At 39.7% G+C, this 27,723-nt stretch overlaps 1 protein-coding gene across 5 annotated transcripts in view; it reads left to right on the forward strand.

The window, feature by feature from the left end:
* Positions 1-27,723, forward strand: part of Plce1 (phospholipase C epsilon 1) — a 363,943-nt gene that overhangs the window by 112,856 nt on the left and 223,364 nt on the right. For all 5 annotated transcript variants that reach the window (XM_058581097.1, XM_046450435.2, XM_046450436.2 and 2 more), the window contains one exon: positions 3,331-4,888. In XM_058581097.1, the coding sequence (XP_058437080.1) occupies positions 3,695-4,888 (1,194 nt within the window). In that variant the 5' untranslated portion in view covers positions 3,331-3,694. The remainder of the gene's footprint in view (positions 1-3,330; positions 4,889-27,723) is intronic.

Consider the following 27,723-nt stretch of genomic DNA (forward strand, 5'->3'; position numbering starts at 1 on the left):
ATCCAGGATAATTTTTGGCAATTGACCTAACTTATCTATGCTTTCATTTATAATCTTCCAATGTGGATAACAGAACTTTATCTGTATTTGCTATCTATTGCTATGTAACAAATTACCCCAAATTTATGGCTTAAAACAATATTCATTTATTACCTTACAGTTTCTGGGCTCAAGAATTTGAGAATGGCTTGTGTGGCTAAATGTCTCTCATGAGATTACAGTCAAGACGTAGGTGGTGCCTACAATCATCTGAAGCCATGGCTGAGCCTGGGGAAGCCACTTCCAAGATGGCACACTCAGATGGCTGTTGGAGGGAGTCCTCAGTCCTTGGCATTTGTCCTGAGAACAAGTGGGAGAAGGAGAGAAAGAGCAAGGAGGAAATCCCAATGTCTTTTATGGTGTCAATCTCGAACCTACACTCGTCACTTCCACCACATTCTGTTATGTTAGAAGGAAGTTAGGAGGCACAACCCACATTCAAAGGAAAGGGAATTGGCCTCCACCTTTTGAAAATAAAAGTATCAAAGAATTTATGAACATATTTAAAGACTATCACACTATCTTATAGGATTGAGTGAGACTTACATGAGATAATAATCATGTATTTTAAGCCTCTCGTACCTTGAATTGCTTACTTCATGGGTGAGAAAGGACAGATCAACTGTCAATGTGAAGGTTTGGGTCTGAAAAGGTGTCCTTTAAAAATTACAGCAAAGATATTAAACCCAAGTTAGCACAATAAGCCCTTCAAATTATCTGTACCATTCCTTTTTTTTTTTTTTTTTTGGTGGTGCCAGGGATTGATCCCAGGGCCTTGTGCATGCAAGCATGTGAGGCAAGCACTCTACCCACTGAGCTATATCCCCAGCCAATCTGTACCATTCTTAACATGCAAAATTGTTTATGATGCACTTTAAATTTTAAAAAGCACCTACAGAACAACATGTACAACATAAACTGGTATTTGTGCAATTATATACATACATCTTTGCACATTGATGCATGGGAGTGTTCTGTAAGGAAGACCCTTGGAATATTAACAATGGTTCTCTCTCAAGGTGGGATTAGTGCTTTTAAAACATTTCCCCGTGTCATTTTCTACATTGTTTGATTTTTTTTTACACTGAGCATATACCTACAAAATTAAAAAAAGAGGCATTTTCCAAAGAAAAGCAAAAAGAAACCAAGTTTGGAAGTAAGATGCAAAAGGTGGGAAAGGCTGGGGTGTTGAGCTAGGATGTGCTGCTCTGTGTGGCTGTATTTTACCCTGTGAAGAAGGTGATTGCTAGGGTGTGGTCGATATGCTGAGAGCAGGCGAGAGACTGTGTGAGGGGACATGTGAGTAATAAAATAAGGGGAAGTTATAACTTTTTGGGAAAAGCGAATATAGGAAAACAAGGAGAAGAAGGACATCTGTGAGGTGAAGAGCAAAGGCAAAGCAAGCTGGCACTGACCACAGAGTCTGACTGCTGATGAGCGGCCTTGGGAGAGAGCTGTACCTACTTGTGATGGGCACCTTCTGGTTCCAGAGTGCCTTGTATGTCCTTTATAATTGCACCTCCTCAGATGAATGGAAATTGTTTCATCTTCCCTCTATTAGTAGAGTTGCTAGCAGGTACTAGCTCTCCAGCCCATAGCACAGGACCTAGCATGGAGAAAGGGGTCCAGTGATGTATTGGGAAAATAAAGATGAGATAAACTAGTTTTTGAATAATACCTTTCAAAATCAAAGGTTTATAAAATGTCTGTTGATATTCAGGGAAATTGTTTTGATATTCAGGTGATTAGTTTCTTATTTAAAAGAAACGGGAATTTAAATGTTTATATTTGAGGGAGGGGCTGGAAATACTGCCTAAAGTAGCTTTTTGAAATATTTAAGTCTACCTTTAGTTTCCTATTTGTCTCATCTCATCTGTTCTTTGTTCACTTTTCCTTCTTTTTCTGACCTTTAAAATGAATAGAAATTTCTTATGATACTAATTTTTTTCTCATTACCTGTGTCTTTTAAAAAAGTGGTTGCTTTACAATTTAGAATATGTATCTTCAAACTTATCACAGCCTAACTTTAATTAATAGTATAATGATTCATGTAGAGAATAACATTGTCACAGTCTAGCCCCATTTCCCCACTGTTGACCTTTGTGTGTTTGGTTATATATTTTACTTCTATATTTGTTATAAACTCCACAATTCATTGTTTTAAATGGTAAATGATCTTGTTACTATCACAATTGTCTTGTTTAAAAAATGAGAAAAAAAATGTATTTACCCACATGCTTAGCATTTCAGACTCTTTGTTACTTTACATGTAGGCATATTTCTATCTGGCATTTTCCTTCTGCCTAAAGGACTGTCTTTGACTATATATATACATACATACATACACATATACATATATATGTGTATATATATATAGTATATGTATATGTATGTATGTATGTGTATATTTATATATGTGTGTGTGTGTGTGTGTGTGTTTTGGGGGTTGTAGATGGACACAATTACCTTCATCTTTTTATTTATTTTTTTAATATGGTGCTGAGAATTGAACCCAGTGTCCCACACATGCCAGGCAAGCGCTCTACCAGTGAGCCACAACCCCAGTTCCTGTCTTTGTCATTTCTTATAGTGAAGGTCTACTAGTGATGAATTCTTTCAGCTTTGTATGTCTGCAAAAGTTTTTATTCATTTTCATTTGCAGAACACATTTTTTTGCTGAGTATAGAATTCTCCGTTAACAATGTTTCTTTTTTTTTCTTTCAAATTCAGTACTTTAAAAGATTTGCTCCACTTCCCTCTGGGTTGCATTGTTTCTGATGACATGTCTGCTGTCATTCTTATTTTTTGTTCCTCTTTACTTATTTCCTTGACCTTCCTGAAGTCTGAACTCTTTCTCTTCTTCTCAGGTACACTGTTGGGTTCTGCCTGAGTTTCTTTTCCTGCCCTATGGCTTGGACACTCTCCAAGTAATAAATTCGAGCCTTTATAGGGCTTACTTCATTTTTTTTTTCTTCTTTCAGAGATCACTGTTCCGTTTTTCCTGTCCAATGTCTGAAAACCATTGTTCTTTGCCTCACCCACATCAATTTGTTTAGTTATCAAAGGCGAGATAATAAATTTGGTTCTTATTATTCCATTTTGGCTGGAAGCAGAAGTTCTGAAATGTTTAAACACCCTATCCCCCCATTTTTTTTCTTTTAAACATTTTCTTTTGATTGCAAAACTTCTTAATCAAAATTGTACTATATTTTGTATTAATTTAGGATTATGAGCTCAGTTTTGGAAACATGCTCAGTGCCACATTGTTTGATGTTATCTCTTTTCTTACAGGAAACATTCAAGCTGAATTTTTAAATCACTGCAAGTTAATGATGGACCAGAAATTGCAGAATGTAATCCTGAATGAAAGTCTTCAGATTTTTTAAATTTCTAAATTTTTTTGCTCCACATAACAGAGGAAAGAAAATCTATCTCCATGTTAAAACTCTGATCTAGAATAAAATATTCATAATAGGAAATTATAGCTGGGAAATTTTATTTGGCTTTTAATGTACTTAATTGAAAGGAGTCATCACGTTTTTCAGAAGCACTTGTTTAGATCTGATATTGTTTTAACAATCACTCGTTTTCTAGAAATCTTGACATGATCAGCAGGGAGGAGCAACAGCAGTAGCTGAAAACTGCATTGGTCAAGATGACTTCCGAAGAAATGGCAGCTTCCGTTCTTATCCCTGTTTCTCAGAAAAAAGTGGTGTCTGCCCAGGCGGCCCTAGATGAAAATAATGAAAACTCTGACATCTGTATTCCAAAGGCACATACTGTCAGGCAAGCTGGGCAGACCTCTTATACCATCTCACAACAGAACAAACTTAAAGAAGAATCTTCTGGAAGCCACTTGCCTAATGTTCTCTCCATAGCAAGGGAGAAAATGCTTAGTGATGAGAACAGCAACGAAAAGTGCTGGGAGAAAAGCATGCCAGATTCTGTGAAAAACCTTAACATTAGCTGCAACAACATTCTGCGAAACCATCAGCGTGGCCTGCCTCAGAGCCACTATTATGAAACGTGCAACTCTGTTACGGAGGAAGGCCTGTGTTTGGAAACTGGAATTCCTTCTCCACTGGAAAGAAAGCTGTTCCCTGGAATTAAACTGGAAATAGACACACCTCCCATGAGCATTAGTCCTTCAGGAAGTCACTCTGAGACCATCGAGACCCACAGAGTGCAGCCTGACAGCAACATGGCAGTATTTAATTTTCATTATGAAGTTGACAGAAGAATGTCAGAGGCTTTCCATACCCTATCAGAAAACTTAATTTTGGACGATTGTGGAAATTGCATCCCACTTCCTATGGGGGAGCAAAAGCAAGATTACACAGCATATACTTGTAAACTGGTAAACTTGGCAAAAAACTGTGATAACAGGAATGGGCAGCTGCAGTGTGATCATTGGGACACCTTGAATCATAAATACCTTTGCTTTGAGGGTTCTGGCCAGAAGGATGACGTGATATGCTCTAGTGATAGCATTTGCAGGGGGGATTTCACTGAAAGTGCACCTACTAAGACTTTTTTGAGCCATTTTGAGGATTTCCCTGATAATTGTGAAGATACTGAAGATTTTTTTAAAAGCAAAAAGGAACGGTCCACTTTGTTAGTCAGGAGATTTTGCAAAAATGACAGGGAAGTAAAGAAATCTGTGTATACGGGGACGAGAGCAATCATGAGAACCCTGCCTTCTGGCCACATTGGACTGGTTGCTTGGAATTACATTGACCAGAAAAGAAATGGCCTCTCACTGCCTTGTGGGAAAGTCATGAAACCTCTGCCCACAGTGGAGATAAGGCACAGTGGGGGCCGATGTCTGTCAGAAGCCCTGTGGTCTCCGGTAAGAATTCAAGTTTATTTGATCATTTCTTTAAACTTGATCTTTTCAAAATCCAAATTTCCATTGTCTTAATTCATGAAAAATATTAAGTCTGTCAAATTACAATTTTTAGTGGGAGCATTTGTAGCTGTTGGAAAATAGATACTCCAATTGGTAGCTATCAAGATTGAGTCAACTCTGTAACACTGTAAGTAAGCAACAAAACACATGTTCATGTATCCACAAGAGTGGAGGAATTAGGGAGCTTTCTGGTAGTAGAAAAATGCCTCCATTCATTGGCTATCTTTGGAGATAAATGTCTGAGTCCCCTTCTATGATGTAATTCATTGTTGTTTTTAGGTTTCCAGATGTAAAGGAATTTAAATCTGGGTTTCTGTATTTTTCCAACCAATGATCCCTGTCTCTTCCCTCTTAAATTTTTCTGCTGTGGTCTCAGACCTTTGACAAACTGATGAGACCTGTGGACTTAGAACACTGCTTTTAAATGCATCAAATGAAATAGAAAGCCTGTAATTATGTTGATCAGATTATAAATTTTTCAAAATTGTGATATGACAATTTAAGTGCTTCCTTATTAACACACTAAATAGTGATGTCTAGAAATATGGTAACTACCATAATTTTAAAATAATGATGAATGTAAGAAGGGAATGGTTTGCTTGGGACTTTCTCAGTTTGAGTACTATAAGCTCCATCCTGGGAAACCCCTCAGTCCTGAGCTAACTAGGGCTACAAGTCACCTAAATGTCAATATTTAGATTTGTTGCCTGTTTTCATAATTGAAGGAAATGCTCAATTTCCATTTGAGATTAATAAAGATTCATTTATAAATTCTCATCCAAATCTCCAGGCTCTGATTTCTGTCCATAGTCTGTCCTCATTAAGAATCTCGCTCTTGGCTGATCTTCACATCTGAAGACAGTACCATTTACCTTCTTACTTTTTTCTTATATTGGCTAAATACTCTTGCTTCATTCACCAGTTCTCTGTATATAAATGAAATAACAATTTCTAGAACTTTCATATTCCAGTTCTTCACAGTTCCTTTAAAATTTTGCCTGAGGACTAAATACCCAGTCTAGAAAAAAACATCCCTTTTATTGAAATAACACTGGTATATTTGTACTTTGATCATCACCATCATCATCAATTATGGTACCTGACATCTACTGAGCATTTAGCATGTGCATTGAGCTAAATTATTTATGTGCTCAAAGTCATGCAGTCATCTCAGCTACCCTCTGATGTTGGTGTGATTAATCCCATTACATTGCTGAGGAAACCAAGTCTCTGGGAAGTCATGTGCCATTTAACTAGTGCATGGCAGAATTAGAATTATATTACCATCCGGGCATTTTGTTCTCAAAATTCAGTTTCTCAAAATTTATTGCTATCGGAAAATAGCAATAAATTTATATTTATGTTATCTGAGACTTGGCTGAGTTAGACATGGTGATTCAAACCCCGTTTACATGTTACACTTAGTATCCAGGCCACTCCCAGTCGCTTTGAATCAGAAGTGCTGGGTTTGGGTGCAGCTTGGGTATTTTTCAAAAGTCCCCTTAGTGATTCTATGAGTTCTATGGAGTTGAGAACTGTTAGCTAGGAGTTTAAACTGAGCACTTTGCTTTTCGACTGAGACATTTTAAGAATATTTGCCCTGAAATAAGGACCCTGATACTACTTGGACTCTCAGGAACAGCAGGGAGTATGCCTGGGGAGTAGGCCTGCTCTGCACAGATGACCACTCACCCCAGCCAGTGTCTGTGGATTTCCTTCTGTGGCTCTTCACCTGATCCCACATGAGTCACAGGTGTGAAGCTTGTGAGGGGCCTCCCTGCACTGTTTTGTACTATAAGTTGCCCAGCACTTCCAACCGTGAGATTGCCACTGAAAGCATCACAATGTCCTGCTCAAAAGTGCTGGTTTCTGTAGACATGTATGCTTGAATGTTAAGAGCACACAAGAAATGGAAACATGATAAAGGGAATGGAAACAGGTTCCTTCAGAACCTTTGTCATAATTTCTCAAGGAAGCTTGTGAGTCTGGTTAAATTTCAGGATAATTCATTGCATGCCAGTGCTTTCTTCCGGTTTTCTCCTCTCTGCAGCCCTGTGATTGCTTCTTCTGAGTCTTTTATGGTCCGTCTCTCAAATCTGCCCTTTTCCTCAGTCACAGGCGCTGGACTGGTTAACTTTCAATGAATTGAACTGAGGAGGAGGTGATGCAAATTCTCCTCCCTCCTTAGTCTTTGGAGGCTGAGAGAAGTTGCCACACCTCTTTTAGAGGGACTGCAGGAACTGCCCTCCCATCTGAGATCAAGCTCAGGGGGACTATGGACATTTTTATTAATCCTTAAGATGCAGCTGGGGATGGGCTGGCCATCCATCTATCCTCTTAAGGGAGATTTTTGAAATGGAGAGTTTTTCCTGAGCACGCACACCATGGCGTGTCAGGGATCCATCATTTTTATCTCAAGTATGGTCTTCTCAACATGTTGTTATTGAGAATGTGGTGGAAATCCTTCTCAAGTGTTGCCCAGATGAGCTATACACACCATGTGCCCCCAACTTTCATGAATTGCCTCCTTCACCTAAAAGATGTATACCTGATGATGTGCTCCTGTTCTATTTTTTATTATTTTATGCATGTCCTTCCTGGTTCACCAGTCAGATTGTAAATTGCTAAGGACAAGAACCAATCCCTACCTTTTTTACTCTCTGTAATGCAAGAATAATGTCAAGTACCTAGAAAAAGACAGGGTTAGAAGCAGTCTCTGGAGCTAGTCAACCTGAATGTATATTGTGCATCAAATAAAGAAATAAATAGAAGGAAGACAATAGAGTAGAGGAAGGGGATTGGGGAAGGGAGGACAGGGAGAATAAGGGTAGTACTGGGGATTTAAAGGGAGAAACTATGTTATATACATTTATGAATATGTCAAAATGAACTGCACTATTTTGTATAGGTTTAATGCCAAAGAAAATTTTTTAAACACTGAAAACAAATTGTGACTGACTCTACCACTGACTGGCAGGTTGCTTAACCTCTTTGTTCCTATTTACATATGTAAACTGTCAGAGGGACTGCCCTTCCATCTGAGATAATGATATTATTGTGGGTGTTAAATATTACTCTCTGCACAGTGCCACAAAGAGAGAGTACTACTGTTCTCTCAGGCCATTCACTACCTGCTTCGTGGTGGTCTCATTCCCAGCTCATTCTGCTCTTTGGTGGCATCTTACTCGGGGATGTTTACAATAGGATGAATTTGAATGAAAAGTTACCCCTCTGTGTCTGCAGGTTCTTCATCTATATGTTCTGTCAAATACAGATTGAAAGTATTTGAAAAATATTGTGTCTGTTCTGAACATGTACAGACTTTTCTCTTGTCGTTATCATAATATAGTATGATAACTATTTGCATAGAACTGAAACATCTTAGTTTATTAGAAGTAATCCGGAGATGATCTGAAGTATACAGAAGGATATGGATAGGTTATATAAAAATACTACATCATTTTATATGAGGAACTTGAATATCTGCAGATTTTGGCATCCTCAGGAAGTCTTGGAACCAATTCTCCATGATTACCAAGGAATGCCTGTATGTCTTTCAATCTATGATGTGGTAGCTTGCAAAATCCTTCCCACGTGTCAAAAAAATGTGTTATTTATTCAATTTAATTCTTTGGCCTCACATTAATTTTTTTTTCTTGGATGCCTTGGTCAAAATGGCCTAATTAATTTATATTTGCACAGCTGTGCAGAGAAGAATGGAGTTGAGCGGAAGACATTAATGAGAATTAATGAATGCTGACTAACTATATTGGTATCCTCCTCCTCCTCCTGCTTGTAAAACAAGAAAGCCCTGCCCCTTAACCCCTTGAAAGTCGTATTCCCTCTCTCCTGCTCTCAATTTATTGGCTCAACAAGGTGAGGTATTTTGGCAAATAGCTAGTCTCCAGGTTAAAGGTTGGTTAAAAGTGTTTATCCTTTTAAAAAATTCTTTCCCCGTCTGAATTTTGGGAAGTTTGGAATCCTAGAGTTATCCTGAAGGTAAAGTACAAGGAGTTCTACTTCTGCCCTCATGTAACCTGAGTTCCACCTGCCCTGGAAGGAGGACTGGGGGTGGAAAGGGCAGAAATTCCACCAGTTCCTCTGTTGTTTCCCTGCCTTGATCCACAAGAGGGTTTATTGTACACAGATATATATGGCAAGATAGAAAAATAATCTTCAGATTGAAATAAAAAACAAAGAATAAAAATGAAAAAGATTAAATCAAGAAAATACAGAGGGGCTGGGGTGATGGCTCAGTGGTACAGTGCTTGCCTAGCATGTGTGAGGCACTGGGTTCAATTCTCAGCACCACATATAAATAAATAAATTAATAAAATAAAGGCCCATCAACATCTAAAAAAAAAAAAAACTAAAAAAGAAAATACAGAGAAAAGAGTAAAAAAACATGTTTTTTTTTTTTGTTTGTTTTTTTAGATTAGACTCAGGCTGGAGATGTGGCTCACCAGTAGAGTACTTGCTTAACATGCGTGAGGCCAAGTTCAATCCCCAGTACCACAGGAGGAGAAAAAAAATCAGATAAGGAAAATTGTACACTAAAAAGCAAGGTCAAAACCAGCTTCCATATCCTGCTTTCTTCCTTTTAAGATGTTTCTTCTTCATTCTTTACTACCAAACTGAAAATTAAATTTAAGAGGCAATGACAATTTTTGAGCATTTAACAGCAAAATCTTTGTTGGTATAAATATTCTTGATTCTATATTCTGTCTCTTTCAAAATGAACTAAACTGAACCTTAAGAGAGAGATAATGTCTCTGTTATGTGTAAAGGGATCCATTGATAATAAATTCATCTTCTAATTTATAACTTTTATGAGTGATCAAATATCCAATGAGCCCCCTGTCTCCTGTTGTAAGAGATGGCTGCTGAAACAATGACATGGCTTGTTTTATGGTCTGGAAATTTGGTTGCCTTGAGCTCAGGGACAGTTTGGACCTTGAAATAATTAAAATTTCATGGGGTGCTTAGGCGAAGCTGGAAGCCTTTTCTTGGTGAGATGCCAGGCCGCCTCTTCCATTGCCGAGGTTCATGACATGGGTATAGGACGATGCTGGCCCTTCCTGCTGAGCAGAGTCAAGGGAATCCAGCCCCCACTCATCCCTGGGCAGCTTAGTCACGTCTAGTGCATCAGTGGAAAATGTGATGGGCTGCCCCAGGCCAGCTCTGTGATGATTGGGCTGCTTTTCTTTATGACTGCATTGGGACAGTGTAGAATAGACTTACTTCTGTATCTCTGGGGTTATACCTGTTCTTTGGCTGGGATTCAGTAAGAGATGGAACAAAAACCCCTGATCTTGGATTCTGGTTTGTGGTGAATGCATTTGGGCCACTGTAGCCTTGAGGCAGTATCAGCAGCATTTCCCTCCTTTTCCCTAGATGTCCTCCATAATGGGCATTAGCATCTGCAGAGGCCCAGTCCCTTAAGGTGGGTCATAGTTTGTATCTGTGGCCAGAAAAGAATCAGAGTTAGTGGATGAGGAAGCATAATACCATCATGTGGAGCCCTGGTCTCATCCACAACCTGCATCTTACTGAGGCACCACATGGAATGACTGCCACACAGTCATGAGTGATAGGAGTTTCCTCTTTGTGAGTGCTGACTCAAGTAGAGCAGACCCCCTCCCTAGTGTTTATAGGCATCTTGGGGTGATGGGGAGGTTTTGCCCTAGTGACCAAATGATTCAGCACTCAGGAGTTGAAACATCAGTGTGGGGCTGGGGTGACCATCCTCTAATTCCCTTGACTAGACTAACTGGTGACTTAGGCAGGCCCTTTCTGAAGAGTGGTGCTGGACTCATTTTTTGCTTCTGACGTGTCCCCACAATACCCCAAATAGGGCCCCTCTCAGTGTTGCTTTGTTCTAGCAACTGACCTGGACACATCCAGAGCCAAACATTAAATATGGATCCTGCAGAGCTCACTCATGCAAGCCTGCCTACACTTGGCCCCCGGCCTTGAATCCCAGGCCCTTTCCTCAAACCTTCACAAAGCACCCTAAAAAACTACCTCAGCCTCCAGCAAAGCAAAGACCTGTGATCACCTTTGGAGGATAAGGAGTGTCCTTTCTCAGAAGCACAGTAGCAGATCTACTTGGAGGGAGGAGAGATTCTCTGATTTCTTTTTATTCTTTTTTTAAAAAATATTTTTATTGAGATACAGTTCATAAGCCATATAGCTCACCCATATAAAGGGTACAGCGCAGCCTTTACCACAGTCAATTTTAGATCACTTTCATCACCTCTAAAGGAAGCCCAGTGCCCTTTAACATCACCCTCCCTCCTCCCGCCTCTTACCCCCTTCCTAACCCTAAGAAGCCACTGATCTACTCTCAGTCACTGCCAATTTCCCTATTCTGGACTTTCATCTGAATGAACTCATACATGGTCTTTTGTAAGTGGCTTCTTTCACTTAGTTTGATGTTTTCAAGATTCATCTACATTGTAGCATGTAGTACTTCATTTTTTTATGGTGGAATAATATTCCATTGTATGGATATAACACATTTTATTTTACTTTATGATTCATCAGTTGCTAGACGCTGGGTTGTTTTCAATTTTGGCTAGTATGAATGGTGCTCCTTGAGAACTTGCAGGTGCCCCTGTGAACTTGCAAGTACAGGCTCTTGTGAGGACATATATCTCTAATTCTCTTGGGTACACCGCTAGGAGTTTTAGAATGGCGGGGCCATTCTAAATACTCTCTGTATTATCTTTTAGGGAATTGACAGACTGTTTTTGAAAACAATGGCACTGTTTTACATTCTGTAACGTAATGCATGAGGAGTCCAATTTTTCCATATCCTGAGCAGCATTTGTTACTGTCTGTTTCTGGCTATAGCCATCCTAGTACCTATGAAGTGGTATTTCACTGTGGTTTTGATTTGCATTTTCCCGATGGTTAATGACCTTGAACATCTTGTCATGTGCTTGTTCACCCGCTGTATTCTTTTTTTTAAAAGAAATGTCTAGTCAAATGCTTTGCTATCTTCTCCCCCCTGCCTGCTTTTTGTCAGCCTGGGGGATCAAACCCAGGCCTTACACATGGCTAGGCAAGTACTCTACCACTAAGCTACATCCCCAGCTCCTTTGCCTATTATTAAATTATTGAATTGTCTTTTAATTTTTGAGTTCTTTACATATTCTAAATATAAGTCCATTATCAGATATAGGCTTTGCAGTGGAGACTTAAATAAAGGTAGAGATATAATGAATGAAAGTCAAGGAAATGGCAAAGAAGTTTTATACTTTTAATGCACAGTGAACTTGTTAAACCTGTTCTTTGGACATCAGTCTGATTCTCAGTGTCTCTTAAGTTACCCTATAAGCAACAACATCCTTTTTTCCTTTCTTTTGTCTTTGTGGTACAGGATTGAACCCAGGGCCTCATGCATGCGAGGCAAGTGTTCTACCAACTGACCTATATCCCCACTCTTTTTTTAAATTTTACTTTGAGACAGCATCTCACTAAGTTGCCCAGGCTGGCCTCAGACGTATGATCCTCCTGCTTCAGCCTCCCAACTAGCTGGGATTACAGGTGTTTGCCACCATGTCCAGTGCAATAACTTTCAGTTAAGATTTCCTTTTTTTTATCTGACTTCTTTCAGATCATCCCCAATCTCCAGTTTTCATGTTCTCCAGTTTTCAGTTTTTTTCCCATCTCTCTCTCCTTCCTTTTGTCCTAAGCTCTTTATTCTATGGATCATTTCTTTTACCTTTATTTTATTTACTTATTTTTATGTGGTGCTGAGGATCGAACCCAGGGCCTTGCATGTGCTAGGCGAGTGCTCTACTGCTGAGCCACAATCCCAGCCCTATCTATGGATCAATTTTCTTTTTACACAGATTTTGTCCCTCAGACTAGTGGTAGAGAAACACATTTCCACTCTGCAGACTTGTGCATCACCAGGAAGACAGCCAGCACTAATGGTTGAGGAAGAAGCCACTACCTCCCAGTAATGTACCTCATTATGCACAGGTACAAGCAGAGCCAGGGTGGAGGGAGATGTGTGAGGTGCCCAGGATACAAAATTTAAGGAGGAACTTAACTCTTAGGTCTTCCAAGTGCCAATCCTGTGCTGATCAGTGAGTGCCTCTTTTAATTTTGAGTAGTGGGCAGCTCACATGTCTCACCCTAGTTCCAGTTCTGGACACAAAGATCTAAGACTATCTGTAGTTTAGAAATGAATACCATCTCCCTAGTCAGGAGTGACCTTGACTTGAACCTCCATACAACTCAACAATATTCTTAAAATACAAGTGAAGAGTGGCTTCTACAATTTTAAAGAGTTGAAAAACAAATCCAAAGAAGACTACTTCATGGCATGTGAAAATGATATGAAATTCAAATGTGAGCCATCAAAAGGAAAGGTTGTTAGAACATAGCCACACTTTTGTGCCTTTACATATTGTCTGTCTGTAGCTGCTTTCATGTTGAAGTGGTGCAGTTGAGTAGCTGGGACAGACTGTATGACCTACAAAGAGTAAAATATTTATTATCTGGTCCTGGAACATAGTTTGCCCTCCCATGGCTCAGGGACCACTCTCTGCCTGGCTTACTCCTATTTATCCTTCCGGCCTGAGCTTAGTTTCACATGCTTTCAGTGGTCTTTCCTGCCAGCCCCCCATTCCCAACCTGGACTCTGAGCCAGAGTCTCTCTGTCAGTGCTCAATACATATTTCTTGAATGATTACTTGAATTATTAATGAAGAAAGGCAGTTTCCAGCCACTCCTGGTGTCTCCTTCTCTCCTTCTCAGACCTAGGGCGGCTTGTTAGCCACACCCCTCTCCCCCTTCCCTCATAGCTTGGAACCAGCTCTTTCCTGCAATACCTGGGACAGAATCAGCATTTCCATTGAAATCCAAAAGGGTCTTTCCAAGCCTGTGAACCCAGAGATCCAGGCTTGTCACTTCTCCAGAGTTGGCCTGGAAGATAAAGAAGGGTCATGTTTGTATCTCTTTGTTCCTGGCTCTCCTTTTCAACTGGCTGTAAAATTTCCAGATGTTTTGTGCTCACAAGGAAAGATCCAAGACTGCTTTGTATTGCAGAGGCTGGCGGGGAAAGAAGCCCCCTTCTCCTAGGGCACTGTCCCTGCCCTTCAGGCCCCCAGTACTTACCAGGCCCAGTTTCCATGGAGCTAAAGGTAGTCTGATTTTTGTTTCTCAGTGGTGGCCAGGGATGGGGATGGTGGTAAAGGGTTAGGGAAAACCCTTTTAAATTGGGGAGATCACTTTGGGGATCTGGGAGGTGTTTCTTCAAACTGACTTCAAGACTCTCAATACTAGAGTCTATCTTCTCTCCAAAAAAAACCCAAGTACCAACTTCAGCTTTGCCTTTAGCTGAGTATGTGACCTTGAGGAAGTCACTTTAGAGCCTGGGATTTCAGTTCTTTTGGGTTTCAAAAGAGTGAGGGCAGATGTGTGTGCTGCTATGAGCCAGACATTGTGAATGCAACTGGCACGTGTGATTTAAGGAATTACAAGTTACACATGTTATCCTAACTTTAAAAGCCCACCAGTGTGTGACTTCCTGATTTAAATCCTGGCCTTGGATTTTGGATTGAGTAAATATTCTGCCTCTCCCAGCAGTGTCTTCTTGAGGTTTGATTTGGAGAGACCCTAGTTGCTCCTGACACAGGGTGTGCAAGAAAAGCAAAGGGAGAAGGACTTCACCATTGGCTAAGCCCCAAAATGCCTGTAGCAGGAAGAAGCAAGCACTTGGGCAATTACTATGTGTCAAGCCCTGTTTGTCCTCTGTCCTTTGCTTCTCCTAGGAACTCTCTATGAGGCAGGTATTATTAACACCCCCACTGCATGTTCAGTACAAGGAACAGCAAGCAGATTCATCAAAGTCACACAGTGTCGGGACTTGGACCCAGGTCTGGCTGCCTCTAAAGTCCATGCCCAGAGCCACTCCTTAGTAAGAAGTTCCTCAGGAAGGTTCTCGGGAAGGTTCTGATGCAACTCTCCCCTACAACTTGGCAGAGATTCTGTTCTCCTATTAAATGTGCAAATGTTGAGCTCTTTCTTTCTTCAAATGTGAGCTGGGTGTGACCTTTGGATGAAAGGGAGTCATGGGGAACAATACCAATTCTTAATTCGAGGGGCGTGTTGGCTATTGAAATGGCTGAGATTTATTTTTATGACTCAGCGGCTAGGGGGAAGAAACCAAGCCCAAAGGTTTGAATTTTTTACTGAATTGCTGTAATTTAGAAGTACATTTAAGAAGTTTTATAAGTAAGTAAGCAAGAACAAAGTCCAAAGCAAACTACACACATCTGAGTCGGAACGTATAGCTTAGGATCATGCTGAAATGCTCAAAACTATTGGGAACGCCATTTAGCATTTTATCCATTTTAAAATGTTCTGTGATCTTCAAGGGTCCTGACCAACTGACCAGAGCGTGAAAAACATGACTCAGTGGCATTTCTTTGCAGAGTCATGACATTAAGATGAAGTTGTCTCCTCCCTCATAAGGTTAGGGTGTGGCAGAAGAACTGGAAATGTGTTGTGTATTCAAGCAGTTGACAAATGATATACAATCTCCCTGTGAATATAACTTTTCTATTCCTTCTCTGTGTTCTAAGGATTTAGTATGGGCCCTGGGGGAGAAAGGGACATAAAAGTATGGTAGAGGCATCAAATATAGCCAGAGGCAGCCTGATTTTCTTTCCTAAATGCTACAAGCATGGAGTCAAACCCCAGTTGTTGGGTTTTCTTTTCATGGTGCTGGTATGAAAGAAAGAATAACTTTATTTTTGGTTTAAGATTAGGTCACTTTTTTTTTTAACCAACATCTCCTTCTCCCTATATTTTAATAGAATAAGGAATCAATTTGTTAGTAGACCAAGTTGGGTAGCTTAGCTTCAGAGAGATTTAGCACCAAATTATAAATGGTGACACTTTAATAGTGAGTGTGATGTGTGCCTCGAGAGCCAGCGTGTGGGAGTTTGGCTGTTGGAAAGCCCCACGGCTTCAGTTTTTCCAGATTGTGTACCCTTCCATCAAATAATAATTCCTGGGCCTTGAAAAACTCTCCTCTAGACCAAGGGAGAAGTTCATCTGAGTTCTAAATTGTTTAATAGGAAATGCATTATTTTTTATTTAATGAGACCCAGAAAATGGTCTCAGGCCCTGGCTGGACTTTGCCAGTTCTCCTTTTGATGGCCACAAACCGTAATGATGGTGCAGCTCTGGGATGAACTGATATTTTTTTGTGAGGAAAATGCCATTATTATGGTGACTGTATTTTCCAAATAAAAAATTGGGAACTTTTTATTCAGAGAATAGAAGGGCAGAATATTTAAAATTGAGACTAATCCAAGAAATCTGGAATGAATGGTGTTGGTAGTTATTGATCACAGTATAAAGGAGAAAGAATGTGAATAAAGCAGGGAAAATCTAATTGTTGCTGGAAAGGTCAGAGCCTCAAATGAATGACTTGATAGTGGTGGCAGAGAACCATGCATGTTCCACATGTGAAAACAACACATTAGAGGCTCAGAGGATCCAGGGAATATTTTTCTCAAGAGTTTTTGTTAGTTTGTGTTTTTGCCAAATGCATTTGGTAGCTACCATGTTTTGAAAGTGTGAAGGTGATGAAATAGATTTATTTTACACTGCAGGGCGTGCTCAGCTAAATAAAGATTGTCCTTTTATAAGGAATCACCTTGCAAGGCTGTCCCCATTTTCCATTTATGCTGTCATTATGTAAAATATCTTCCTACTTTGAGCTTGGATTGAGATTTTAGAAACAGTCCATTCAAGCCTCCTGGCTAATGCTGACTTGGATTAGAATATCCATAAAGGATATGATTGATTGTATTGGTGGGTATTAGAAGTCATTGAAGGTGAAAGGAGATGTTTTGGGAATGTTCTGAGCAAAGATAAAATGACAAGTCTGGATACGATACAAACTTGGCCATGGCTTCAGTTTTGCCAACTGCTTTCCTTTGATGGACAGTTCGGAAGCACCCACAAATAATACACCAATGATTTGGACTGAGCCTTATGGCAGAGGGCAGATTGAAATTTAGTTTCATCTTCCTCACCCCCTTTGACTGAGTGCCCTGGTAAAGAGTATGGTGCGCCCAACCACAGATAGTGATGCCCGATGGCGCCATAGGGAACAGAATCACAAGAGCTACCAAAGCCCAAGACTAATACTGGTTTTCTTGTGGATTCATGTATTACGTGCTCAGCAAAGAGAAGTCTGTTGAGTTTCAATGGCCTGAGATATAAAGAAATTAAACTAGTCCAGAAAAATGATTTCCTAGGTGAATATGAAATAAGTATTTGGTAACTTCATGAATTATAGAATTTCTGAGCTTGAAAGGCCCTGTAACCTTATCTACCCACTTATTTTATAGATAAAGTGAACAAGACCCCAGAAAGGGAGTTACTTGACTAGGTTCACATAGCAAATGACAGAAGATCTGAAACTAGAATCTGGATCTCCATGGAGTCTAGCTTTTCATCTCTAAAAGAGAATAAAAATATAGGGGCTGGGGATATAGCTCAGTTGGTAGAGTGCTTGCCTCACATGCATAAGGCTCTGGGTTCAATCCCCAGCACCACACACACACGCACACACACACACGCACACACACAGAGTAAATTTCTGGTAGAACCTGTCACATAGTAGGAATTCTGTGCATGTCTGCTGATTTGGAACACTGGTTCCTTCAGGGCTCCTTGGAAGCATGGATCCCTGCTATAGCACTGTCCTGTACTTCCCAGAGTGCAAATAGGCTTGGTTAATGCATAGTTTATCTGGTTTGTTCTGCCTTCCCTGACCCTTTCCGTCTTCATGGCTGTGTAGCCTGTCTTCAGTTCTTTAAGGAGCCGGCTCATCATCTTTGTTCTGTAACGTTGTCGATTCTGTAAGTACTCATGCATGCCCCTTTGAGTGTAACCAGGTTTTGTGTGAGTTCATTTCTCTTCTTGGTCTAGTTTCTTTCCATCCTGTACTTGGCAGGTAGTTCTCTGGTTAATGACTGACTGTAAGTTCTTCAAAGGATAACAGAGCAGCCGTGAGGTCCCTCCCAGTCTCTCAGGAGGATAGTTTCCCTTGTTCTTTTTTCTCTTATTTATGGGAAAGACAGCCAAATGCAAGACATGAGCCTAGCAGGAGGGACCAGACCTGGCCAGGAAGAGCCTGTATGGTCTGGGCTGCAAGGAATCGAGCCAGGAATCCCAGCCTCATAAAATATCAGTACTGGAAGGGCTGTCCGTCAGATCTAATCCTTTATTTTACAAAGAAAGAAACTGAGGCTCAAGGAGAGACAACAACAGGCTTGCCCAGGACTGGTTAGGCTTCACTTTCAGAGCCATGACTGGAATCCATGTTGCTCTCAAGTCACCTTTCCTGCCCTGTGTCAGGATGCCAAGCACTATTTCTAACCATAGGGTGTGGCACTGAACTGATGGAAATAAAACAACCTAGTTATTGAGGACTCAAGCCTGCCTAGTGATCAAGAATATGAGCTTGGGAGCCTGTCTGCCTACATTTGAATTCTGTACTTACTTACAGCTCTGTGACCTAGTGGGAGTTCCTTAACTTTTCTGTGCCTCTATTTATTTCTGAAGTGAAGATAGTATTTGACTTACCCCTTAGGGTCTGTAAAGATTAATAGATTTTTATATGTTAAATGTTAATTATGTTAACCAAAATGTCCTAAATTTTTAAGCATTTAGAACAATACTTTGCACTATGTAACAGTTGTTGTTTTTCTGTGATTCTTAAGCCTCAGTTTTTAACCACAATCCTGTGTTATCTCAGTAAATGCAGGGGGACTCCTATGGAATGACATAAGTTGAGAGTGATAGCCTGTCAGCACTGTAAGAGTGACAGGATGGGGCTGGGGCTGAGGCTCAGAGGTAGCACACTTGTCTAGCATGTGTGAGGCACTGGGTTCGATTCTCAGCACTGCATATAAATAAAAAAATTAAATAAAGTAAACAAGTAAAAACACCCATTATATATATACATGCATGCTGGTGCATGTAAGGATCCTGAGGCAGGAGGATCGCGAGTTCAAAGCCAGCCTCAGCAAAAGCAAGGTGCTAAGCAACTCAGTGAGACCCTGTCTCTAAATAAAATAAAAAAATAGGCCTGAGGATGTGGCTCAGAGGTCGAGAGCCCCTGAGTTCAAGCCCCAGAACTAAAATAAATAAATACATAAATTAAAAAAATAAAATAAAATAAAAATTAAAAAAAAAAGTGGCAGGAGGATCTGCATAGTTTGGGAGGGCTTCCCCGAGGAGGTGGTTTATTAGCTCTTGTCAGGAAATAGAAATGCTTCTCTCCACCAGTGAGAAGGCAAGATGTCCCATGATAAGAAAATTGACCACCTCCCCCTCACAGGAGCCCATGTGACTTATTCCAAACATAATGTTGATTTCCGAGATGCTTTGCCATTTCTCCTTAGCCATTTCTTTCCCTCCCCGTTTTTTTATGACTTCACATAAAATTTAAAGTGATGCAGTTACTCCCAGTAGAACAGGAATTTTCCTGTTTTGTTTTCAAAGCACCCATTGTAAAAATTGCCTTCTCTATTTGCAAAAAGTTTGTTGGCGACATCTGTTGATGTGAGGCAAAGAGGAACAGCTTATCTGTTTGTTTATGTAGTTGGTGATTTTTCAGTCATGAAATAAGCAAGCATCTGTAAACTTACCAGTCACCAGTAAAGCAAAGGACCTCAATAAACCCTCCATCTAGCCACATGGGTGTCCCCTCTGTCCAGCCCAAACCTCTGCCTGCTCTGCCCTGTCTTGGGACCCCTACACAGAGTCCTGTTGCCGCCATTCTTTCCTTTCCTTTCTGCACAGTGCTGAGGCATCTGCATGCACTCGAAGAACAATATGCATTTACTAAATGCCACTGAAGTGAATGCTTCAAAGTGGTAAATTCTTGTGTGACTCACTGCAATTAAAAAAAAAAAAAACTACAGATTTTAAATTTTAGTTGTTTAAGCTTCATGTACAGGGACACTGTGTGAAATCTTTTGGATCTTGTGTACATGTTACATTTCTAATTTCATTAACTCTGCTGTGTGTTGCTGTAGTTCTTTGTTTTGATGCCATATAATGTTCTGGTGTGTGAATATATCATGGTGTTTGGAAGCACTTTCCATTGATGCATGTGTACGTCATGTTTTTGTAATTTTAAACAGTCCCCCCAGGAACATTTTTGTATATGTTGCTTGTTGTATATGTTGGAAGATTTTATCTTGCTTATACACACAGGAGTGGAATTGCTGGAACGCAGGGTATGTGAATGCTCCAGTTTGAGAGATGGCAGTAACCTGTTTGCTAAAGTTGTTACACAATTTAACACTCCCCCACACCAGTGATATAGAAAAGATTCTGGATCTATATCCTCATACTTGGTATTTTCCAAATTGTTATTCTGCCAAACAGGTTAAAAGTATTTCTCTGTGGTTGATTTTACATTTTCCTGGTCTCTTTCAATATTTACTATATATCTTCATGTTTCATTGCCCATACATTTTGTGTGTGTGTGTATGTGTGTGTAATGTCTCAGTTCTTTTGCCCATTTTCTGTTGGTGCTTGTGTTTCTTATTGATTTGTAGGATTAAAAAGCTATACTTATTATAATATTATGTTTTTTGTTTCCATGTATTACTAATGTTCTCCCATATTTAAATAGTCTTTTCTTTTACATAGGATTTGTTCAAATAAAATTATTATTTTTGTATTCAAATTTGTTAAAGTTTTATTTGATGATCAATACTTTCCATTATCCAAAAAAATTGTTTTCTTATCCAAAGTCTCAGGTATTCACTCATATCTTCTGCTAGGAGCTTTAAAGTTTATTTTTGACAAACATTTAATTCCCTAACCCATTTAAATGTGTAATTTTGTATATGGTATGAGTCAGGGATCCATTTCCTCCTTTTCTACATTGGTTCCATTTTCTACGTCCTGTATTATAACAAAATTCCGTACACACATGGGTCTTCTCTGAGCCCTCTAATCTAGTTCCTTGCTTAATTTATCTCTTAATGTGCCAGTAACATCATCAAGTCCTAAGAACATCTTTTCAGAAGTGTTTAGTATTCTTGGCTCTTTATACTCACTCGTTCTCTTTCTTTAAATTATTATGATGTATAGGACAGAAGAATAAACTATAAGAGTGTGCAGGTTTGTGTATTTCACAAAGAAAACAGAGTGACTTAACAGTTACAAAATCAGCTGGTGGAACGTTTGGAACATTAGCTCCCAGAAGTCTTTCTTGTTCCCCTTCCAGCCTCTCTCTCTACCTCCCACCAAAACAATCAGTCCTGTCTTCTAACACCTTAGATTCATTTGGACTATTTTTTTAACTTTTTATAAATTAATTCATACTGGGTGCTGTTTTGTGTGTCTCCTGGTACTCAACACTAGATTTTTGAGGCTCTCCCCTGTTGTTGCACGTAGCTGTAGGTTGTGTGTTCTCATTGCTGTTTTCTATTCCAATTCATGAATATCCTGCTCCTCATTCATTCTCCTGTTAACAGTCGTTTGGGTTGTTCCCAGTCTGGGGCTATTTTGAACAGTGCTTGTCTGTTCCCTACCAACCTCTAAGCCCTTGCCACACTGCTTCTCTCTTCCTGTCATTAATTCACTCTATTAATTAAGACCCTGGACAGTTCACAAAGCCTAAGTCTCTCCTATCCCTATTGAGAATTGTCCTTAGACTACTCTCACTTACCAAGTTCTTCTCTGTCAGGAGTTCTAACCATGTATCCTGTGAGTTGAACTCGCTAAGTACAATACTCAAAAGGTTATTTGGCAAAATAAATTTTAAAATATAATTTTTATCTAGCAACTATAAACTAATTGGTTCTATTTGCCAAGAAAGAATTCAAGTACTTTTTCCTAAACATGTAAACACCAAAAGGGCCCTTATAGTCATATGTAAGGAAAAGGGAGAGTAAATAGCCACTAAAAGTTTGTTCAAGTAGAGGAGACGATTGACGTAACCACTTTCTATTATCTCATTCTCTGGGAGAAAGTATAAGCCAGGTTCAGGGGCTGGGGTTGTGACTCAGTGGTAGAGCACTAGCTCACACACATGAGGCCCTGGGTTTGATCCTCAGCACCACATAAAAATAAATAAATAAAATAAAAGTATTGTGTTCATCTACAACTAAAAAAATATTAAAAGAAGAAAAGAAAGTATAAGCCAGGTTCAAAGCATGAAGTGATGGAGAAAATAGTCAAGGTTTTTAATGAACTGTATGCTTCTTCCCTTAACTATTGCCAGTTTATGGGATAAGATACTTGGACAAGGTTGAAGCAGAGTATGTATTTATATTTATTTATTAGTGACATCAGATGACTAGGCAATGGAAACTTGATGACAAGACCTCCTCCACTTCTATTTCAGATTAAGGACTTTTGGGGACCAAAAAGCTCTGAATTAACAGTGGTCCTAACTGCATCACTGTCTTCCTAATGGGACAAGACTTCTGAATACACTAAATTAGAAAATATTAAGGTAAAAACAATATCCAAACAAATAGAACTTTTAGAGTTACTTAGAAGAAATTGAATGAAGTTGTAATTGCAGAAGAGATTCACAGGAGTTCGTGGGTAAGAACCATGCTTAAAGATTTTGCTAGCAGCTTTGGTCTAGTTTGAGATCAAATATCATCACTGTAGCTCATTTCAAGAGAAACTGACCCATCTGAAAAGGAACTGTGCTTCTCAAGGAGATACCTCGCCACCTATGTTTTAGAAATTTCTGATTATATGGTCAAATACTAGCCAAAGTTTAGAGGCTGGTGGGTGTCAACGAAGTACATTCTTTATTATCAGACCGCTTCAATGAAAACTTGAAGACAGGACTAGTGAAATAAACCTGGGTTCATCATTAAGTTCATAGCTAAGCCTGCCAACATCTCTATTCTTATCAATGACAAGCGAACCAGCCACAGACCTCGCTCACTACTTGGATGCCTTCACTTGTATTCCTTCTTTTTTTAAATTTTTTTAAAGGGACACAATACCAAATACCTTTATTTTATTTGTTAAATCTAAGTGGTGCTGGGGAACGAACCCAGTACTTTACGCATGGTAGGCAAGCACTCTACCACTGAGCCACAACTCTGGTCCCACTTGTATTCTTTATAATGTTATCTAATTAGGCTTTAAGTTTGAAAAACATGCAAAGGGAATGCACATTTCTTAATAAAGAAATATTAGTATATAGAATTTAAAAAGCAATCATTTCTTTCTTCCCCAGTTTCTTCCCAATCTCTCTTCTACCCCCGAGTTTGTTGGCCCTGGTTCCAGATCTTTCCCTGTGAGTTCTTCTAGGTTTTAAGCTTCTTAAGGGCATGCATTACTTAATTTCACAACCCTTTCTGTCCAGAATAAAGTTTTGCACAAAACAGGTTCTGAGTACATGCTTTTTGGTCTAATGGTTGACTTCAGAGGGATTGGAAGACAGGACATCCCAGTGGGAACCTGGAGGCTTAAGAAACCAGAAGCAGCGTTTTCAAAGTTCAATTCAGTTGCATTTGACAAGAAGTATTGCCGATAACCTTTGATGGAGTGCTCTGATTGCTATTTTTCTACTTCCTTCTTGTCCCTCTTTTCCTTAAAGAGACAATCAAACAAACCTTTGAGAAAAGTTAAGTGTGATTCCTCTCCCCAACTCTTCCTTCTTGGAGAGTGAGGAGTACTTAAGGTAGGAGGGGCACGGTAGATAAATCTATTACTTTGTATTACCCAACTGTAAAATTTGCTGTGGAGTGTTTTTATTGGTAATTTCTTTTACAGATGTTTTGGGAGGAAAGTCGAAATTATGCTGGTAAAAACACATCTAGACTCCACATTGCAATTTAAACATACGGTATTTTGTTTCCTTAAGTACAAAGGCAGGCAACTTTTCCTCCTTTTCTTTTTTTTTTTTAATTAAAAGAAAGAAAGAGAATCTAACGTGTCTTTTTCTACTTGGACTGAAAAATTAATTGTTGCTTGGGAGTAAAGGTAAGTGAGCATGGTGTCTCATTCCTAGTTAACTAGTAGTTTCCTTTAAACATCAAGAACAATGACTTTTGAAGACTAAAAAAATATATAGTCATAAGGTGTGATTCATATTATTTCCCCAGGGTTTCATTTTCCTTTTTATTTGATTATTCTCTGACTCCATGACTAAACCATTTATTTGGTGCTTGCAAATTGGAACAATCTGGGCTGGAATAAGCCATTTGCCATCGCTGATGAATTTCCTTGGATATGCTTTTAAGTCCTCCTGGTGAACCTGAAGTGTACTGTCCCAAGGAACGCTTTCTGAAGGGAAAACTTCTGGAAGGGCCTCCATTTCTTGGAGTTTTCATAACAGTGGAATGTGTTATGCAGGCAGCCCAGCGAGCAGTTAAGAGCTAGTGCTGGAAGGCATCCCAGCTCCCCGTTAACCAGCAGTGGAGCCGTCAGCAATTTACTTGATCTCCCTAAGCTTCACTTTTCTTTTTTTTTTCACCTGTAATCCAAGAATAATGAAAATGACACCTAATCCAGAGAGTCGTGAGGATTGGATATCTGAAAAAGCTCTAAATGTGACATGTAGAAATTGCTCAATAAAATCCAGTGGCTGCTGCTATCATTATGGTCTCTGTGAACAGGGCTACTAATGTGAATTGGCAGAAGAGTGTACTTTCTGTCTGAGCAAATATTGCACGCAATATTTGTAAGATTGTAATATTGTCAGAATCCATTAGCACACACAGCATTTTCCTCTGCTTCATGGTAATTGTTTATAGTCTGCTGGGCTTTCTAGACTGTAAGCCTCCTGCTGTAGGGATTTGCTCTTATACTTTAATTTTTGCAATCATCATAGATTCTCAGAATGCTTTGCATTTCAAGAAAAGCTTGTGAGAATTGTACAGGAACGTTTAGGTAGAGGCTGGGTCCAAGCTGAGGGCTCAGTCTTCTGAGCTGTCCCCATAGTTGTTGAATGGGGGCAGGGCGAGGGTTTGGCATTTCTCATTCTAACCAAGAATAGGAGCTGCCAAGGTACAACCGTGAGAGCCAGGCTTCTAGTGCCTTGTAGTCTCTGAATGAAGTTAAAAAGTAGAGCAGATTTGGAAAATAGAAGCAGGTCTATTTCACAGGCTGGCCAGATTAGTTTCCCTTTATTTTTTTGCTAGTAAATATTTTACATTATATGGTCAAAAGTTGAGACTGAGATTGGTAAACTGCCAGAATCCAGGTTGAAGAAACAGGCAGTAGGAGTGTCAGTACCAATGATCAAATCGTCCAGAGAAGTCTCAGGCAAGTCTGAGAGTCACAGAACATAAGAAGAAAGCCTTACAAAGTGAGAGGTGGGAATTGTCAGCCCACAAGCTTTAACTGGGAGTGACCTCAGCGTGTCTCATCTTTCCATCCAACGAGGATGAAATCGAATCCAAGCAAATTGGAAAAATGCAAGCCCTCTGTACAGTTCTATAAAGGAAGATCTTTCCTGCTAAGCCTGGGGCTCCAAGAAGGGTTTGGAGAAAGAGGAACCAACATGAAACCCACCTCCACAGCTGCTCCCCTTCCCCTCTGTAGCCAGTGCTCTCTTTACCCAGCTCATCTCTCTAGGTCTTCAATTTCTGTATTTCCGCCCCCCCCCCGCCCCCGCAAAAAAACCTCTGGACTTATTTGAATTTATCACTATTTATTTCTTTTAATGTAGAAGTGGAATAACTGGGTCAAAGGGTGTAGATATATTTAAGATCCTTGCTACTTAATACCACATTTTCCTCTAAAAAATATTAGCAACCCATACTTCCATTTTCACCAAAATGAGCATAGCTCCATATCATGTCCTTTGTCCATTTTTCTTCTAGTGATGCCTATTATGTTACCACATATGTAGTGGCTTTAAACAATATGGATTTATCATCTCACTTTCTGAAGAACCAAAGTGTAGCATGGTATGGCTGTATTTTCTGCTCAGTGAAAATCAAGGGTCAGCCAGTTTTTGTCCTCCCTTGGAGTTTGGGGTAAGCATGGCTGGTCTTGGTCAGTTTACTTTCTTCATCTAAACTTTAGCTCTCTCAACTGTAAATGGAGGTAATTGTGCTGTTTCTTTCCTGATATGGTTGTAAGTCTTGAGTGAGGTGGTGCATATTAGGGCTCAGCGCAGCGTTTGGCACCTAGTAAGTACTGGATAAATAGGGCTTACTATTATTGTTATGGTTGGAAATGGAACTACTTGAGATTTACAATGGATACAAATGGTTGTACCTTTTAATTATTTAAAAAAGACAATTGAAAAATAAAGGAGAATGTAAGAAATAAGTTTTACTTGCTCTAAATATCTGTTTCTTAGTTTTGTGAACTTGGCAAGACTGTACTTCCTTGCGCCTTGAAGAAATGAGTACTCCTGTGGCTTGCCTTACAAGAAAATTACAAGGATTAGTGCATTTATATTGAGCTCCTAGAGTCTCTGATTGCAAAGTAGGAAATATTTTTTTTTGCAGCTGGGATGCATTAATGTTAGCATGAACCCAGTCACAATTGCTGGACTTAGAATCTTTTTTCTTCCCCTTTTCAACTTCTATGAAACCTTTTCTATGTTTCTTAGTTTCTGTTGTGAGAACTTATCTTCCAATGCTTCAGTGAGGAGGACGCCATGGGGCTTGGGCACCAGATGCTCTGTGTTTTTTTGGTTTTTTTCTTTTCCCCCCAAAACTTGTTTCTCACTGAGACAAGCTTGAGAAAACTGTTGTGTTGGAAGATTGAAACAGGCTGATGGTGCAAATGGATTCCTGTCTTGGAGAGCAAAAGATTAGTTTACATGAGTGATTTTTACTCCAGTCCCCAGGAGTTAGTGGAAATGAGACCATAACAAACCAACACCATCAGATCTGTGGATAGGACTGAAGTGTACCAAGGACCAGGTTCTTAAGTAAGGTATCTAGGACAAAGGAACACCAGTGACTAAGAGCCCACAGAACAATAGTCAGGTATTCTTATGATGTGCATACCATTAGCCAAAGAGAAATGGACTTTTATACTTAAGGTGAAGAAGATATTCCCTAGGATTTTCTATTTGTTTATTTTTTATTCAGGCAAGTAAGGAAATGCAAGTTTCCCCAGTGGTATTTAAACTTGAACACACTGAAAACTCAAGTACAAATATGAGCTTTTAGTTTTGCATGCCTCCTGTGATATCATGTGCAGGGGACAGCTCATGTGAGGGGAAAGCTCATGTGAGGAGCCAGCATCGTGATTAAGGGCAAAGATTCTTTTTTCGGAGGGGGGCGAGAGGGTTAACAGGAATTGAACTCAGGGGCCCTCAACCACTGAGCCACATCATCAGCCCTATTTTGTATTTTATTTAGAAACAAGTTCTCACTGAGTTGCTTAGCACCTCGCTTTTGCTGAGACTGGCTTTGGACTTGTGATCCTCCTGCCTCAGCCTCCCGAGCAGATGGAATTACAGGTGTGTGCCTCTCGAGCAGATTGCCTGAGACTGAATCCAGGCTTGACCTCTTCCTAGCTGTGTGCCTTTGAGCAGGTTTCTTGACCACTCCATGACTCAGTTTTCAAATTTTTAAAATGACAGAATAGCAGTACCTACCTCAGAGTTGTAAGAATTAAAAGAGTTAACAAATATATAAATTTGATATATTTGATATATAAAACAAGCACTGGGTTCAGATTAGCGGTTACTGTTTTGACAGCTTGGTGAATAAGAGTATGGATACTAGACTCAGATGTCCTGCGTTTGTGACCCAGATTTCCTACCTCACACCTAC

The sequence above is a fragment of the Marmota monax genome, unplaced genomic scaffold (assembly GCF_021218885.2).
Source record: "Marmota monax isolate L192 unplaced genomic scaffold, Marmota_monax_Labrador192_F-V1.1 WCK01_AAM20220418_F8-fsc00004, whole genome shotgun sequence".
NCBI classification, from domain to species: domain Eukaryota; kingdom Metazoa; phylum Chordata; class Mammalia; order Rodentia; family Sciuridae; genus Marmota; species Marmota monax.